The sequence below is a fragment of the Vidua macroura genome, chromosome 17, assembly GCF_024509145.1.
Source record: "Vidua macroura isolate BioBank_ID:100142 chromosome 17, ASM2450914v1, whole genome shotgun sequence".
NCBI lineage: Eukaryota > Metazoa > Chordata > Aves > Passeriformes > Viduidae > Vidua > Vidua macroura.
Genome location: NC_071587.1, coordinates 8,106,723 through 8,123,501, shown reverse-complemented (window position 1 = coordinate 8,123,501; position 16,779 = coordinate 8,106,723). Strand labels below are relative to the sequence as shown.

Here is a 16,779-nt window from a genome sequence, read left to right as displayed (position 1 = left end):
GCCAGGCCCCTGGGGACACGGTGGCCCATGGCATCCTCAATGCCAACAGCAAAATGTCACCACTGGCTGCTGGAGGGCTGGATCCCCAGGTGACATGGTGATGGCCCATGGCAGCAGGATGCCACAGCCACCCCATGCTGAGCTCTGTGCTGGCTCAGTTTCTCCACCTGCAGCATGGGACTCCCACACCTGGCACGTGTCCCAGGTGACGGCTGGAAGGGTGTGGGACATGGGATCCTGGTCACGGCCGCGTCAGCCCCACGTGCCAGGGCAGCGAGGTGTCAGCTGGAGCCACCGCCCACGCAGGGGATCACGGTGGGGAACCCCCTTCACCCCCCCAGCAGGGCCTGTGGAGCCCAGGAAGGATAATGGGTGGGGGGGGGGGCAAGCCACATGCTGGGGGTGGCAGGAGAGGTGATGCAGTGGAGGGGGGGGGGCACCATGGGGGTGTACAATCCCATCCCTGCTCCCCCAGGATGCTCAAACCTATAGAAAACCATCCCAGTCCCCATTCCAATCCCTGTCCCATCCCTGCAGTGCCAGGGCTTGTGCATTGTTGTCTTCATCTTCCTCTTCCTCACCTGTGCCCTACCTGGCGGGGGTGCAATCAGCTGAGGCTGTCTGGCCCCTCCCTGGGCTGGGCCCGGCTATAAAACACAGGGGCCAGGCAGAGGGTGTCACAAGGACCTGGGAGCTGTTGGCAGGTGAGTCCAGGGGTGCCAGGGTTGGACTAGGGGGGTCTTGTCTGTTGGATGCTGCTGCTATCCCTGGGCTGCAGGTGGGATCCTGCCTGGTTCCCGCAGGACTCAGAACTGGGTCTGGATTTGGCCCCTACACAGTGAGTTTTGGATTATGCTTTTTGGGGCACAAGATGCCATACAGTAGGTTTTGGGGTCACAGCCTTGGGCACAACATGAGGTGCAGAGGGGGCCGCTGGTGTGTACAAGGGCTGTTGCCATGGGACATCTCACTGCTGTGTCTGGGTAATGCTGGAATGGCCCCACTGGCCAGCTGGACATGGAGAGCAGAGGGGTCTGATGAGGGGCAAAGGGGCCATTCCCATGGGATATCCCCCTCCCCTGTCTGGGTGGTGTTGGGATGGCTCTGTGGGGCAGGTGGACATGGGGAGCAGGACCTGCCCGGCACACAGCCATCCATGTCCCAGCCACCAGGAAGTGGTGGTGGTGATGACCCTGGTGACATAGCCTTGAGTCACACCGGAGACTCCAGGTGACTGCCCATCTCTGGTACACGGGCTGGGAGGGATGCTTGGAGAGAGGCAACCCAGTCCTTGAACCACCCCGTCCCTGTCCCCAGACAGCAGCAGCGATGGCAACACTCTACCCCTCCCTGGAGGACATGAAGGGCCACCAGGTCCTGCAGGTCAGTGCCAGCTCAGCGGTGTTACAAGGGGTGAGCAGACCCCAATGGGTCCCTGTGGGGTCTCACCTCAGAGGGTCCCCAGGGTGGGGGGCACAGCATTGAGCACCCTGTCTCTTGGCAGGCACAGGCAGCAGCCGGGGTGAGGACCCCCGCCACCACAGTGGTCACAGAGAAGCCAAAGCTCACCTCAGGCACTGGTAAGGTGGGACATGATCAGCTCACGCTCTGCAGGGCTGTCTGGGTAGGCAATGATGCTCAATTTGGGGGGGGGAGTGTCTCAGCTGAGACCCCCCCACAACTAGTGCATGGGTTGGGGATGGGATTTTGGGGTCTTTTTTTGCTGGCCCACGGTCCCAGGGGGCTCCTGGGGTGGAGGGGTCAGTGGCTGTGGGTTGGGGGCCCCAGGAGCTGAGACCACCCTCGGTATGTCCCTCAGAGCCTCCTGTGCTGTACCCCAACCTAGCCGAGCTGGAGAACTACATGGGGCTGGCGCTCTCCAGCGAGGAGATCCAGAAGAACCTGCGCACGGAGGACAGCACCGTAGGTGTCTGGGCTGGCAGCTCCCTGCCCCATGTAGCTCCCCGTGCCATAACAGGGGTCCCTCTGGTTCCTCATCCTGCCTGAGAAAGGGATGCAGCACTCCCAAGGGCTGAGGTGCACAGGGCCCTGTGTCCCTCCTGTCCCCACTGACCCCCAGCTCCCCCGCAGGCACTGACCCCCGCCGGGCCCTCCCCAGGCCAGCTGGTCGCCCCCCTGAGCGGGAACAGCGCGGGGCTGCGGCGGGCAGAGATCAAGCCGGGGGTGCGGGAGATCCACCTGTGCAAGGACGAGCGGGGCAAGACGGGGCTGCAGCTGAAGAATGTGGACCAGGTGAGGGGCTGGGCTGGCATGGGGCCGGCATGGCACGGGACTGTGTCATGGCACGATGTGACATGGCACAAGCATGACAGTAGAGCACAGCGTGCCATGGCAGTGTGTCACGGCATGGCAGTGTGCGGCATTAAATGTCACAGCGTGCCACAGCGCAGCACAGCAGGGTGCAGATGGCATGGCATGGCATGGCATGGCATACCATGGTGCATGGCATGGCCACTGATCCCTGTGCCAGCCCTGTGCCACCACTCCACCGTGTCCCCAGGGCATCTTCGTGCAGCTGGTGAAGGCGAACTCGCCAGCAGCGCTGGTGGGGCTGCGCTTCGGGGACCAGGTGCTGCAGATCGACGGCAAGAACTGCGCAGGCTGGAGCAGCGACAAGGCACAGCGCGCGCTGAAGAAGGCGAACCCCGAAAAAATCGTCATGGTGGTGCGGGACAGGTGAGTGGGTGGTGGCACCAGCGCTGGTGGCAGTGCTGGTGGCAGCACTGATGGTGCTCTCCCCACAGGCCTTTCCAGCGCACCGTGACCGTGCACAAGGACAGCACCGGCCACATCGGCATCGTGGTGAAGAAGGGGAAGATTGTGTCACTGGCCAAGGACAGCTCGGCCGCCCGCAACGGGCTCCTCACCCACCACTGCATCTGCGAGGTGAACGGCCAGAACGTCATCGGCATGAAGGTAGGGCTGTGCCCTGGTGGTGCAGGACGTGCCTGGGGAGTCCAGGATGTGGCCAGAGAATCCAGGAGGGAGGGGGATACTGAGCAAAGCTGGGCACCCCATGGACCCCCCTCTCTCTCCTGCAGGATAAGCAGCTCACGGAGGTGCTGGCAGGGGCTGGGAACGTGGTGACGCTGACCATCATCCCCACCGTGATCTACGAGCACATGGTCAAACGGTGAGAATGTGGGGCTGCAAGGACCCCCACACCCCACAGGGACCCCCAGGTTCCCCCCACTGACCTCCCTTCCCTCTGCTCAGGCTCTCATCAGGGCTGGTGAAGTCATCCATGGACCACTCCATCCCTGACCTGTGACACCATCACTGCTGTTCTGGGAGCTGACGCTGGAAGCCCAGAGGGCCTGCTGAGAGGACCCTACAGCACCTCCAAAGGAGATATTTTAGCACAAAACCCCTTATTCCGTCAGAGTCTGGTGGCTGCTGGGTGGTTCCTCCTCTCCTCAGCAAGGATGGGGCAGATGTCCTGTACCAACGTCCCACTGTCCCCGTGTCCCTGCTTAGGCCACCCCCCTCAGGGCGGATGCCAAGGGCTGGCTCCAGCCAAAGCAGACACAGACCCAGCGACATTTATTACATCCACCACAGAGAGCGAGTACAGGACAGGGGAAACAAGAAGAGGGGGGGTTACAGCTTTTTCAGTTCTGTATTTAAAAAATATATTATATAGATTTGTCTTTCAAATATAGTCGTTACATTTATTTCTTGGCAAAGCTTTGGATAGCCTAACAGACGTGTACACAGATCCACAAATACATTGCACGAGAGGCGAATATCCCAGCTCCGCTTACATCTGCCCCGGCTGCCTGGACACTGCTGCTCCCCGCATCCTTCCCCTGGCACCTGCTGCTGTGCTGGTGGCAGAGTGCTGTCCCCACTGCCCCCCAGCACAGGCAGAGCAGGCAGAAGGGGGATGCAGGGAAGTGTGGGGCACACAGGATGTGGCACGTGCCCCTCTGGGGACCACTGGACATCGGCGTGTGGAGCATCACCGGCTGCCAGGGCACCTGGCTGGTGGCACCCACGGGTGGGGGAGTGGGCTTGGGTTGGGGTTGGGGGGAAACACTGTTAGTTCAAGTCACGAAGAAACCACAGACATTCGTGGGGTGGGAGTGCGGCGCGCCCAGGGAGCCCCAAGTCCCGCGCCCCAACAGCCCCGCTGAGCAATCCTTGCTGTCTTTGTGTTTCAACAACAAAAAAAGGCATTTTTCCGGAGGCCGCCAGCAAAGCGGGGGTTTGGGTGGGCCGGGGCGGCAAAGGGCTTGGCTCTGCCTGCACGGCACTGCCCGCACCCCAGCAAAGGCATCCGAGCTCCAGCACACGGTGGGATCACCGGCATCGCGGCTGACAGAACTGCAGGAGCCCCCGGTCCCGCTCCCCGGCAGCCAGAGTCTCAACAGCCGGGCTTCAGTCTGTACCAAAAAAAAAGTGAATATAGTGCAAAGCAAAGGGAGGAAGAGCCCACGGCTTCCTCGGGGGGCTCCGTGCGTGAGCTGCAGCCCAGTTCCATCCCACTGTGGGGAGGCATCTCCTAGGGAATGGGGGGCTGGCCTGAACTGCTCCGGAGCTGATCCCTGTGTCTGGACAGGAACCCCCCATCCCCCTGCCCACAGACAGACACATCACCTGGAGCAAGGAACCGCTGCATCCCCGGCACTCCACGCTGCCAGCGGCTCCTCGCCATCACCCGCCCGTGGCACGGCTGGCCCCGGGGATGACCCGGGGACAAACAAAAAGCAAGTGCGATGGAGGGAGAGCCCCCCTGGCGGGTGCAGCCCCACAGCCCCCCGCAGCCAGAGGCACAGGCAGGGGTGTCCATCGGCGGGGGGTGACGCTGGGTGCCAACACCCCTCTTCCAACAACGGTTCTTTCCCTCCTCCAGGAGCTGGGGAGGGCGGGGGGGGGGGGGGGGCAGCACACCTCGATGCGCCCACAGACCCCTCGGCCCCTTCCCACCCGCCAGTGCCACGCCGGAGCTTTACAATCAGCAGTCGGGTCCGTGGGGGCGGGTGGAGGGCGTCGGAGGGGTCAGGGCTGGGCAGTGCCTGCGGGGCCGGGGCTGGCGACGGGGCGACAGCCCATCCTGCGGATGGAGTGCAGGGCGACGGTGCAGCAGCCCCTCAGCAGCGAGCTGATGTTGTAGATGGGCTGGCCCTGCCGCCGCTGCGAGCGGCACAGCCAGGCCACCGTGGGCACCGCCGGCACCACCACCGCCAGCAGATCCACGATGAAGTGGCGGCTCCAGTAGCTCTTGGAAGGGTTGGTCTCGCAGCCGGTCACCTCCATCAGCTCCTCCTCCGCCACGCAGGCGATGGCCACCGAGGGGCTGGCGCTAGGGGGCTGCCGCACCGCCGGGTTGCAGGGGACACCCCCCTCGGCACTGGCAGCCGCCGTCGCGGCGTCGGGCTCGGCCACCATCAGGTCCGTGGTCCCGGTGGGGTTGGCGAGCTCGGGGACGGGCATCGTGTCTTCCATTTCAGAGACCCAGGCGGAGGTGGGGCTGCCCAAGCTGCAAGCCTGGGACTTCATCACCTTCTCTAGGATGGTGTCCAGGTCGGGCTGGCAGGGCACGAAGTCCGTCTGGATGGCCCGCTCCTGCATGCAGCTGGCCTGCACCCCTGCCTCCACGCTGCTCCGCAGTCCCAGCACCTTCTCGTAGGTGTTGCTGGGGGGCAGGCGGGTGCCGGGCTCACCCCCCACCTCCAGCGGGTCCGTGTGGCCCGGAGCCTCCTCCATCCCCACGAAGCCGCTGTCGGCCCCCTCGTCCAGCGAGATGGTCTGCGAGCCCCCCACGTTGCGGTCCCCGGCTCCCTGGTCGCTCAGCTTGGTGTAGGTGGAGCTGCGGGTGAGGGATCGGGCCGGGGACCCCCCGGCCGACTCGCCGGCGCCCTCCTCCTTCAGCGCCCCATTCTGTGCCACCTCCATGCTGTGCAGCAGCGTCTCCAGCTTCTTGTTCTGGATGTTAATGTCCACAAAATACTTCTGGAGGCCTTTGTCCTTCTCCAGTAGGTTGTTCTTCACTGTGTCGATGACCTGCTTCAGCTGCTTGATCTCCTTGCGAGCCTCTTTCAGCGCCAGCTGGGCCTCCACGCGGTGGCACTCCTCCTCGATCCAGTCCTCCTGCATCCGTGACAGCTGCGTCTTCAGGTCCTCGATCTCAGCATCCCTGCGGAGACGGGAGGGCACCACGGCGGCGCTGAGGGGGCTGCAGGGACAGCCCTGTCCTCGTGTGCCCGGCATTGGCAACCAGATCACCCAGTAACACTCCCAACTGGGAACAAGGGATGGATCCAGTGGTTTAGGGACCCTCAGGAGTGATGCTCAGGGAGCCTCAGGAGCAATGTTCAGGGACCCCCAGGAGTGATGCTTCGGGACCCTCAGAAGTGACACCCAGGGACCCCAAGGATGGATGCTTGGGGACCCCCAGGAGTGATACTCGGGGACTCTCAGGATTGATGCTCAAGGACCCTCAGGACTGATGCTCAGGGCCCCCTGGCAGCACTGTTTGGAGCAGTGGGAGCTCAGGGAGCCCTGCAAGTGACACTCAGCCTTCTCCCCGAGAGGCTGCAGCTCCCAGGTCTCCTGAGGGCTGAGAGGGGGTGGGCAGGTGCCCCGGGCGGGCGCATGGCAGCTGGCACGGCGGCGGGGCCGTGCCTAAGCCTGAGAGGAGCAGATGGGGATTAGCCACCCTCTGACGCTGAAATTCAGCAGAAGCATGGCAGGGACTTAAAACAGGGTGAGGGGAGAACGCAGCCACTGCAGGTGGGACATGGGGCTCTCGAGTCCCCAGATCTGCAGCTCCCAGCTGGGACAGGCAGCAGTGCCAGATCCCACATGCCAGCAATGCCGTGGTACAGCTGTGACCTCAGTCCCTGGGCACGAGCGTGAGGACAAGGTGCCATGTGGGGGACTGAGAACCCAGAAGGACCAGTCCCAGCCAGGAGCTGCCACAGCAGGTGGCGATGGCTGGTGCTGGCACCCTTCCATGAGCTCACCTGTCCTGCAGCCGCTCCTGTGTGTCCTTCAGGCGAGCCTTCAGGTGCCGGATGCAGACCTCCTTCTGCTGCAGGGGTGTCAGGTACTGCTCCGGCGTCGGTGGCTTTATCCCATGGTTGTCACTGCAGAGGTTGTACTTGGACGAGCGCCTGCAGGGACACAGATGTCACCCACTGCCAGTGCCAGGGGCAGCACAGGCTTGACCCAGGGGTTCTAAGGCCTGCTCTCGAGGTGCAGCCCCATAATACATCTCAAAGGAGCCCTGCGAGCAGGAGGGGCAGGGTGGGTGCATGAGGATGCTGTGCCCTGCCGAGAAGGGCAGCGTGGGTGTCTTGTGTGCTGTGCCTCTGGCAGGACAGACAGGGTGGGTGGCTTCGGTGCTGTGCCCTGGCAGGAGGGTGGGTGCAGCTCCTGGACACACCGGTGCTGCTGTCAGGTGCCGAGTGCTCTGTGGTGCTGGGGACTTTGCTGGGCCATGAGCAGAACCAGGGCCACCAAGGTCTCTGCGTGCCCAGAGCGACCTTCCAGGAAACAATTCATGGGGATGGAGACCCCAGGGTGGGATTGGCCCCACCAGAGATGGAGGCACAAGATGGGGAACGGAAGGGTTTGGGATGGAGCAGGTCTGGAGATAGTGGCTGTCCCATGGGGAGCAAGCCAGGGAATCCAGTATCTGCTCTGGGCTGGGCCAGCAGCACGTCTAGACCCTCCTTATGCCACCACTGCCACTGGGGCAGATGAAGTGACATCTCTGGCCCAAAGCCGAGGACAGTGCAGAGAGCAGGGGCTGACCAGGACCGTGCTACATGGCCAAGCTGGGAGGCACGTGGAGAGCTGGGAGCTGCACAAGTGGCTCTGTCACGGCAGTGGGGGGACCAAACTCCCTGTGAATGGAAAGGAGGCATCCCAAAGCCCCCCTGCATGGTGTCCATCAGCCCAGCAGCCTTTAGCCATGTCCAGAAGCATTGTGTGAGAAGCATCCATGCCTTGGAATGCCCCATGGCAGCGGGAGGGCCACTGTCCCTGGCCACAGCACACATGGGACCTGCTCACCATGTCACCCTCAGGATCCTCCCAGAATGATCCCACCTCTGGGAGCTGGTAGGGGGCAGGGGACAGGCAGGTGATGAGCAGTGCACCTCGGGCTGCTGTGCTTGCAGGGCTGGGGCTGGCGCCCATCCCACAGCTCAGGGCTGGCTGTGCCCCGAACACACCCGGAGCTCCCTGGTGAGAAGCCAGTGGGCCACCAGCTCTTGCCAAACCTTTGCCGGGCAACACAAGGGGATGGAAGTGAAGCTCTTGCCCTCGTGCCTTTGGTCTGGAAGGATCCGGGTGCTCCTTGGAATGCGGGAGTGGCAGGAGGGAGCGTGCAGCGTGCAAGCCACAGCCACAGCAGGACGGAGGGAAGAGGACAGGGGATCCCTGGGTGGCAGGCGGGGGGACAGGGAGGGAGACGACACAACAACAGAGAGGTTTGGAGGAGGAGGGTAGTGAGGGTCTGTGAAGAGACACCAGCAGCTCCGGCAGCTCCGGCTCCCCCAGACACCAAGCGCACAGCCTCGCTCCAGCGGCCCCTGCGCTCCTGTCCCTGCTGGGCACCGGCACTGGCAGCACCGGGGACTGCTCCCCCTGCCCGGGGGCACCCAGCAGCCGCCCTGGGGCCACGGGTGATGGGTTACCTTGGGGTGGGGCTGCTGTCGCTGCCCTTGCAGGAGCCAGAATTGCTGCTGCTGCTCAGCGAGGAGGTGCCGTAGGTGTCCCTCCCGGGGGGCGAGGGGCGCCTGGAGGCAGGGAGAAGAGGCTGTGTCTCAGGCCGAGTGGCTGAGGGCGCTGAAGACTTAAAGAAGGAGGCAAAGCCACTCCGTCCATAAACCCCGCGACTGCCAACCACCACACCGAGAACACACAAGACAAAAGGACAAAACAAACAGCAGGGATCAAAATTGCACGGACATGGCGACGGGCACAAAGGCTGGCTGGGGGGGATGTCCACCCGCTCCCTCTTCCCTGGCGTGGCAGCCCATGGATGCTGGCACAGCATCCTTGCACCCTGAGGACCTTGGGAACCCCTGGGATCCCCTTGGAAGGCCCTTGGGAGCCCCATAAGAGTCCCCCGGGAGCACGGTCCCAGCATAGCTCCAGCCACATCTGCCAGAGCATCACCTAGACGTGGGCAGCTCTGCCTCTTCTCCCTGCCCACGCTGAGCCTGCACCTCCATAATGGCAGTCCAGGTCATGGAGACATTGGGAGGGGAATAAATGCTTTTTTCCTCTTTTTCTCTCTTTACCACTCAGCTCAAGGAGACATTTTCCAAGGGCTAACATACCTCCCAGTTTCACTGCCCCAACCCAGTGCTCTCCACCACTGCCTGCCTTCGCCTGGACGGACGGAGGGGTCGGTCCTGGCTGTGGCACAGACGGACAGAGGGACAGGGCGTGCAGCACTCGGGGAGCTGCATGCACGGACAGGGAAGTGCTGTGCAGCAGGCAGTGCCATGCAAACCCCCGAAAGCTGGGCTGGGGGTTCGTGCTGCGAAGTGGCAGCTGGTGGTGGAGGTGTGGGGATCGTCTCATCCCGGCTGCAGGCGCTGGTGTCCAGTCCCGAGGCCAGAGGTTGAAGCATATTCACCTTCGTGATCCTGTGGACGCGCGTCTGCTCCCCGGCACGGACATGGCCGCGGTGCCACGGCTCCTGGGCACAGGGAACTGCGGGTGAAGGCAACAGAGAGAGCAGGTGAAGGCAGGAAAATGGCCCTGATGAGAAGGGGCCCCTGTGGGGTGAGCCCTGGCACCAGGGTATCCGTACAGTCCCCAGGGCCACGGGTACAGGGACAGATGAGGACAGCATGCCCTGCACATCTGGGCTGTGCTCCCCACTTGTCTCCCATAGCCCAGAAATGCCAGAATGCTGCATGCCTGTGGTCCCACCGGGATCCTGTGGGCACAGGGCAAGGGTGTTCCTAATTTGAAAGGCAGATCAGAAGCAGAGCAGGTGCCTGCCCATGGTCAGGAGCCCCTTTCTCATCATGGGACAAGCTTCCCCCTGCTCCCAGATCCCCTTCCCTGTCAGGAAGCAGGGTAAAGCCACAGGGACACAGAGTGCCTGCAGTGGGGGCATTACTGGGGGCAGAGATGGTACAAGGGCTCTGATCCAGCCAAGGAGCTCCCCGGGCAGGCAGCTCTCCCTGCAGTGGGTTGGGTGCCTGTTTTTCCTTAATTAGTGCAAATCCCCCATTCAGCAGTGAAATCAGGTGAGGAAGAACAGATCCCTGCATGATGAGGCAGCAGCTGCTAATCCCGAGGGAAACACAGAGCCCGCTTTCTTGTAAATAAATAGGCCAGATCCAGAGGCTTGCAGGACCTCGGGCACACGCAGGATGTGAGGGAGCAAGGGAAGCATCTGCTCAGCACCTGCATCCTGCCGAGCATCCCATGGCACCATTGGGATCCCCACTGTGCCCCCAGACTGCCAGAGACCGACGGGGATGGGGGCAGCATGGGGGGCCCCTCATCCCCAGGCCTATTCACAATGCCAGCATTTATCTCAGACTTTGGCAGAGCAATGCAGGAGATGGGACCTGCCAACACACAATCGATGGGTGACAGGAAACACTCCAGGCTGCTGGCCCTGCTCCAGGGGAGTGCGAGGAGTGGGACAACAGGGGAAGCAGAACAGGAAGGGGGGCACATCCAGCCCACCCCAGTGCAGCCTTCTACATTTGCAACCCCAGGTTATTTTTTTCCCCAGGATACCTCAAAGCCCACCCTAGCCAGCTCAGGTCCTTCCTCTGTCCAGGATTTGCTGCTCCCTGATCCCCAAAAATCGCAGAGCACTGGTGCTGTGAAGTCCCAAGTCCCAGCAGGAACAGTGCCCCATGACAGAGGGGTGCCAGCACCCCTGGGACACTGCAAGAAGGATTTGGGGATGCTGCTGCTCCCACCTGGGACGGATTTGCCTGGAGATGACCTGGGCAGGGGAAGGCAGTGTTCTGTCCTGCTGGATCACTGCTCCCAAGTGGGCAGCAAGCTCTGCTACTGCAGCAGTGTGAATCAGCATCCCCCAAGAGCCTCAGGCTGGCAGGAGCATCTTCCAGGACTCTCTGTCACCCTCCAGCAGTGCCATGCGGGGCTGCAGCACAGCCTGGACTCCAACAGCTCTCGAGCAGGGATTCAGGGAGATTTGAGAGGGCTGATTCCTCACCCTCTCCCCTGCAGTCCAGTGGTATCTGGTATTATCCCAGGGGTGCCCATCATCAGTTCAGCTGTACCTGGATCTTCCCCACTCATGTCAAGGTCACCCTCATGCCACACTGCTCTGTGCAGGGGTCCCTCTGTGCCCCACTCATACCAGCAAGTGCCAGCACTGCAGATGGCACATTTGTGTCCAGCACACGGGGCTCCTGAGAGCACCCCACACCACACCCCAGGCACCTGCTGCCAGCATCGCAGCCTGGAATGGCTCTGTGGGGACACCTGGATTTGGCCTCATGTCTGGGGACCTCATTTCCTCCTCCTCCTCCCACTGCTGCAGACTTGCCTGGTGTCCACACCAAGCCTTGATGCCTCCCAAAACACCCAGGGTGTCTGGAATTTAATCAGTGATAATAAATTGTCATTATTCCCAAAGGATCAATGGGCCACTTCAGTCCTTCCCCAGAAGCCTCACTGTGCCCACAGGTAGCCCAGGAGAGGGAGGGTGGGCAGAGTCAGCACCAAAGCTGAACACACACCTCCCCACGTGGAACGTGGCTACGAAAGGCAGAGGAAATCACAGATCTGCACTCAGAATTACCCCCATCAGATGGACCAGGATGAGTAGTTGCAGCAGCAATGGAGTCCCACCAGGAAAGCAAGGGGAAATCCAGGATTAACCCTGGTCTACTGGGTGGCATTCCTAGGGCTTAAAAAGACCGAATGGGTTGGGTTGGAAAGGACCTTGAAGACCATCTCATTCCAACCCTCTGCCATGGGCAGGGACACCTTCCACTATTCCAGGTTGCTCCAAGCCCTGTCCAACCTGGCCTTGAACATTTCCAAGGATGGGGCATCCACAGCTTCTCTGGGCAACCTGTGCCAAGGCCTCACCACCCTCACAGGGAAGAATTTTTTCCAAATATCCCATCTGCCCTCTGTCAGTGGGAAGCCATTCCCTGTGTCTTGCCACTCTGTGTCCTTGTCCAAAGTCTCTTTCCAGCTCTCTTGGAACCCCTTTAGGCACTGGAAGATGCTCTTGAGGTCTAATCAGAGCTTTCTCTTCTCTACCACCTCTCTCAGCCTGTCTCCACAGCAGGGGTGGTCAGGACAACTCATGGACCAAGGTGAAGGTGACTTGGGGGGCACTGGTTTGTCTCCATACGGGGGGAGCAGTAGGACCCTGCTCAGCACAGCACCTCTTTGTCTGCCCTTCCTACCTGGGAATGCCAGCATGGGCCAGGGTCCAACACTCCAACTTACACCAAATCCAGACATCGTCCTGCAAACCACCTGCATGTGGTCCAGCACCCTGCAAATCCCCTAAAACGCAGGGTGGACACTGCCCATTGCAAAGACCAGCGTGTTGCTGGTGCTGCTGACAGCAAAACTCCCTGTGAGTCTCCCAGCACGTGTGGAGCAGAAGGGCAGAGCTTTTACAAACAATAGCACGAACCAGGGTTTGTTCCATGCAGTGGAATTAGCCTGGAGAATTCCTGATAAATAAAGGCCTTGACAAGGAAACAGCTGGAGCTGCAGCATGAGAAAGCAGATCCACCACAGAGGACTGGGATGCAGAATCAGGACAAGTCCCCCACACTGCCACTGTCCCAGGAGGGTGACACCACAGGGCTCATCTTCTGGTGGGTCCTCAGCTCCTGCTGAACTACTGATCACACTGTGACAGTGATGGATGGCAGAGCAGTGCCAGAGTGGGGGCTCAGCCTGGTGCCCCAGAGGAAGATTTCCCCAGGCTCAGCTGGATCACTGCCCCATAGAGATGCTTCTTTGCCTCAAATCCTGCCATTTCCCCACTCCTTGCTGGATCTCCTGGCTGTGCCAGTGATGGACAAACCTGGCTGGGCGGGCATGGCCCTTCCTAGATGTTTCTCACATGGGAAACAGGGACACCGAACCTCTGGAGAAACCCTCATCACTGGCTCAGTGAAGCCTCCAATGGTTCCTCAGCTTGTTCCTCTGAGGGTTTCATGGCTGCAGGCTCAAGAGTTTGCTCCCATCAGCTTCCAAAGCTCAGCTTCTGTGGGATTCAGAGGGATCCAGCTGCTGCCAGCTCACCCCATCCCCACGGGGAACATGAGAGAAGGTGTGAGAGCCTGCAGCTCACTGCCAGTGTCAACCCTCAGCACAACACTGCCGTGCCAGCAGCCGCCACATTTCCCTGGATTTCTCGCTCACTGCTTCCTTTGTCAAGGCTCCCATCATCCTGCCTGCTGCCGGATTCCTGTATTTCCCTTGGCACATCCTGTGTGAGGAATCTTTTGCAATGGTGGCACTGAGCCCAAGCGTCTGAGAGCAGCGTCACCCACTGCAGAGACCTGGGAGAGGAGCCGTGGTGTCCCCATGGGTCCCCTTCAGCCTCCCAGGATGAACAAGATTAAAAGCAGAGGGAACACAGAGAGGGAAACCACAGCTTTGTTTTTCCAGGGGACAAAAAGGGCTCTCAAGGACCTACCCTGTCTTCCTGACATGGGCTCTGCTTTTCTACACTCTACAAATAAGCAAAGTGCTGGAAGTGGCCAACAACCAGCAGCTGATGTGGGGCAGAGCCCTTGCTCCTGGATAGTGGCAAGGCCAGGGCTGCTTGCACTGGAAAAGGGACTGGGATACAGCTGGGTCACAATGGGAAAGAGCAGAATCCAGCAGCCAGGGTTGGCAGAAATCCTGGTGCAGGAGGGGGTCAGCACTGGGGCCACCACCTGGGCAGCTGGGGACAAACATTCATGACTATGTCCTCCTCCTGCCATGGGGGATTTTTGGGATACAGGGATTGCTTTTCTTTTGCTCCAAGAAGATTACAAGGATGTGGCAATATCTCCAGAGGCTGGGAGCCTCTGCTCCAGTGTAGATGGGTTCATCCCAAAGCTTCACCTGGGTCCCAGGCAGAGGGAAATCATGGAATCGCAGACCCTTTTAGGTAGGAAAATACCTTTAATACCTTCAAATCCAACTGCTAACCCAGCACTGCCCAAGCCACTGCTAAATCCAGCTCAGGGCAGAGCTGAGGGCTTGGAGCACAAGCAGAGACAAACCCCATGGGGTGTTTATGTAACACCACCAGAAAAATCAATGTTGCTAAGAGTGGCTGTATCCCCTTCCAAAAGGCAGGAACATCTCCTTTTATTCTTCTGTTTGTTATAAAACGCTGAGTTGACATCCAGAGATTACAGAAAACAGACACCATTTGGAAAGCTCGGGTTATGCAGCTCATCACTTTTCCAGCTGACCTGGCTGCAACTCCAAAATGGGGAGGTGGCAATTCCCAGCCCTCATTAGCTAAAAATAAGGTGCTTGACCAGAGGGCAAAGGCTGGGCTCTCGCTGGGGACTCTGGAGCCAAAGGGAAATGGGAAAAGAGCTCCATGACAAGTGCTGTAGCAGCATGAGAACAGGAGTGGGACACCCAGGATGCAGACCCCGTGGTGTCACCCCAGGCCAGGAATGTCAGCAGGACGGGATGGAGGTGACATCCCACTGCACAGCCCATCCTGCAGAGGTGCTCTGGCAGGAGCCGAGCTGAGCTGTGTGAAGCAAAAGGAACAGCCCACTCCTTTGAGATACAAAGGCAAAAACCTGGAAGACAAACCCAGCTTCCAGTGCAACAGCTCCGCCTCCCCTCCGTGCCTCGGCGCGGCGGAAGCAGGTCTCCCCTAACCACCATCCAGCTTGAGCCAGGGCTGGGAATGACGGCGGTGCCGGGGGATTAGCCCTGGTCTCCACACCGCTGGAATGGCCCACTTTAACCACACACCACATCTCCCGCCTCAGCCCGCTGCAGCACTTCCGAGATGGGAGCACAGACACTGCCCCTCTGACGCCCACCCTGGGACCCCTGGACACCAGGATTTGCATCTTCTGGCACACGGTCATAGCACAACGTGCCTGTTGCCCAGAGAGGGTGGGAACACTGGGATTTTATAAGCAGAACAGGCACCCAGCAGTGGGTTCTGTGCGACAGCCACAGCGCTGACCTTGTGGGGAGGAGAGAACAGAGCACCCGCCTCATCAACCCGCTTGGGTGTTCCTGTGTCCCTTTGGAGATGGAGCATGAAGCCATTAAATAATAAAATGACAACTGCAGAGCAGCCCCAGCTCCTGCAACACTCCATGGTGCTGGAGACACTTTGAGATGCTGCACGAGCAGATGTGGGGCTGGCGCTTGAAGGGAGAGTGTGGTGGATGAGATGTGGTTTTGGGGCGTGCAGGGAGGGTTTGGGGTGTGCAGGGACGGTCTGGTGCATGTGATGTGGGTCTGATCCATGTGACATGGGATTGGAGGATGCAGGGAGGGTCTGGTGCATGAGATGTGGGTCTGGGGTGTGCCGTGAGGCTCTGGTGCTTGCAGGGAGGGTCTGATGCGTGTGACAAGGGTCTGGTGCAATGAGATACAGGTCTGGTGTGATGAAGGACTGGGGCATGCAGGGAGGGTCTGGTGTGTGTAATGTGGGTCTGGGGTGTGCAGGAAAGGGTCTGGTGCATGTGAAGTGGGTCAGGTACTTGAAATGTGGGTCTGGCGAGTGCAGTGCAGGTTTGGTGAGTGCAATGCGTGGCTGATGCTGCTCTGTGGGTCTAGTGCAAGTCACATGGGTCCAGGGCTGTGAAGCAGGACCGGTGGGTGTGGGGGGGGGGGTCCAGGTGGGTCAGGGTACATAAGATATGGGTCTGATAAATCAGACATGGGTGCAGTGCGTGCCATGGGGGGCCAGCGCATGCCGTGGGCTCTGGTGCAGCAGTACGGGTCTGGTGTGTGCCGCGGGGGTTTGGCACACGCAATGCGGGTGTGCTGCGGGCCCGATGCGTGACCCGCCCCGAGCACCCTGTGCCCCGGGAACCCCCCCACCCGCTCCCGGTCCCCCGATGCGGAGCGGCGCTGGCAGACCCGGCTGCGCCCCCCGCCTCCCCCCACCCCGAATCTGCAGCCAGAAAGGGATGAGTCACGGCGGCCGCGGGGCCCCGCACCGCGCCCCCCGCACCGCGCCCCGCACCGCTCACCTGCGCGGGGCCCCGCCGATGTCGGGGGCGGCAGCGCCGGGGTTCGGGGCTCAGCGACCTGCCGGGGAAGGGAGAGAGCGGACGGTGAGCGGTGGCGGCGCAGAGCCCGGTGGGGTACCCGGTGCGGTGCCCGGTGCGGTGCCCCCCGCCCCACCCCGCACTCCGCACCCTCCCCCGCCTCCATCACCTGCGCCGGCCTCCATGGGTGCGGCGGGGCGGCCGGGAACGCTGGAGGGATGAGGGAGGGATGAGGGAGGGATGGAGGAGGGAGGGATGGCGAAGGGAGGGAGGGAAGGATGGATGGAGAAGGGAGGGAGGGAGGGAGGGAGGGATGAGCCGTGCAGCTGCGTAATTTGCTCCCTCCTCTGCGATCTTAAAGCGACGGCGCCGCGGGTGCCTCCCCCCGCCGGGTTTCCCCCCGTTTCTATGGCAACTCCCCTCTGCCGGAGCGGCACAACAACCTCAAAAAAAAAAGAAACCAGCCGGGTTTTGGGGTCCCTCCCCGTCTGCGAAGCCCCGCGGGCCGGGTGTGCCCTGGGTTCCTCGCCCCGCGTAACCCCGGAGGAGGAGGAGGAAGAGGAGAGGGGAG

The 16,779-nt window shown here is 61.2% G+C and overlaps 2 protein-coding genes across 5 annotated transcripts; one reads left to right on the top strand and one right to left on the bottom strand.

Annotated features, from left to right (window-relative positions):
• Positions 1-1,081: 1,081 nt before the first annotated feature.
• SDCBP2 (syndecan binding protein 2) lies at positions 1,082-3,678 on the top strand. 2 transcript variants are annotated; one of them, XM_053992667.1, is made up of 8 exons: positions 1,082-1,383; positions 1,505-1,580; positions 1,847-1,923; positions 2,092-2,253; positions 2,522-2,697; positions 2,766-2,937; positions 3,063-3,154; positions 3,238-3,678. In XM_053992667.1, the coding sequence occupies exons 1-8, from the start codon at positions 1,330-1,332 to the stop codon at positions 3,290-3,292; spliced, it is 864 nt and encodes a 287-aa protein (XP_053848642.1). In that variant the 5' UTR covers positions 1,082-1,329; the 3' UTR covers positions 3,293-3,678. The 2 variants fall into 2 exon arrangements, with proteins under 2 accessions (XP_053848642.1, XP_053848641.1); XM_053992666.1 differs by having other exon boundaries at positions 1,820-1,923.
• On the bottom strand, positions 3,548-16,466 carry SNPH (syntaphilin). Of its 3 annotated transcripts, none has more exons than XM_053992661.1 (6): positions 16,378-16,466; positions 16,191-16,248; positions 9,318-9,696; positions 8,670-8,870; positions 6,990-7,139; positions 3,548-6,160 (listed from the first exon to the last, which is right to left on the bottom strand). In XM_053992661.1, the coding sequence occupies exons 3-6, from the start codon at positions 9,611-9,613 to the stop codon at positions 5,023-5,025; spliced, it is 1,785 nt and encodes a 594-aa protein (XP_053848636.1). In that variant the 5' UTR covers positions 9,614-9,696; positions 16,191-16,248; positions 16,378-16,466; the 3' UTR covers positions 3,548-5,022. The 3 variants fall into 3 exon arrangements, with proteins under 3 accessions (XP_053848636.1, XP_053848638.1, XP_053848637.1); XM_053992663.1 differs by having other exon boundaries at positions 9,620-9,696; XM_053992662.1 differs by lacking the exons at positions 8,670-8,870; positions 16,378-16,466 and having other exon boundaries at positions 9,620-9,696; positions 16,191-16,242.
• Positions 16,467-16,779: the final 313 nt, after the last annotated feature.

Excerpts from the sequence above, each read along its gene's own strand:
- SDCBP2 (XM_053992666.1), top strand. The coding sequence starts at position 1,330 with ATGGCAACACTCTACCCCTCCCTGGAGGACATGAAGGGCCACCAGGTC. Across the intron at positions 2,698-2,765 it reads GTCATGGTGGTGCGGGACAG|GCCTTTCCAGCGCACCGTGA; the intron begins GTGAGTGGGTGG and ends CTCTCCCCACAG. Across the intron at positions 3,155-3,237 it reads TACGAGCACATGGTCAAACG|GCTCTCATCAGGGCTGGTGA; the intron begins GTGAGAATGTGG and ends CCCTCTGCTCAG.
- SNPH (XM_053992661.1), bottom strand. The coding sequence starts at position 9,613 with ATGCTTCAACCTCTGGCCTCGGGACTGGACACCAGCGCCTGCAGCCGG. Across the intron at positions 8,871-9,317 it reads TGGGGCAGTGAAACTGGGAG|TCGCGGGGTTTATGGACGGA; the intron begins GTATGTTAGCCC and ends GGTGGTTGGCAG. Across the intron at positions 7,140-8,669 it reads GACAGCAGCCCCACCCCAAG|GCGCTCGTCCAAGTACAACC; the intron begins GTAACCCATCAC and ends GTGTCCCTGCAG.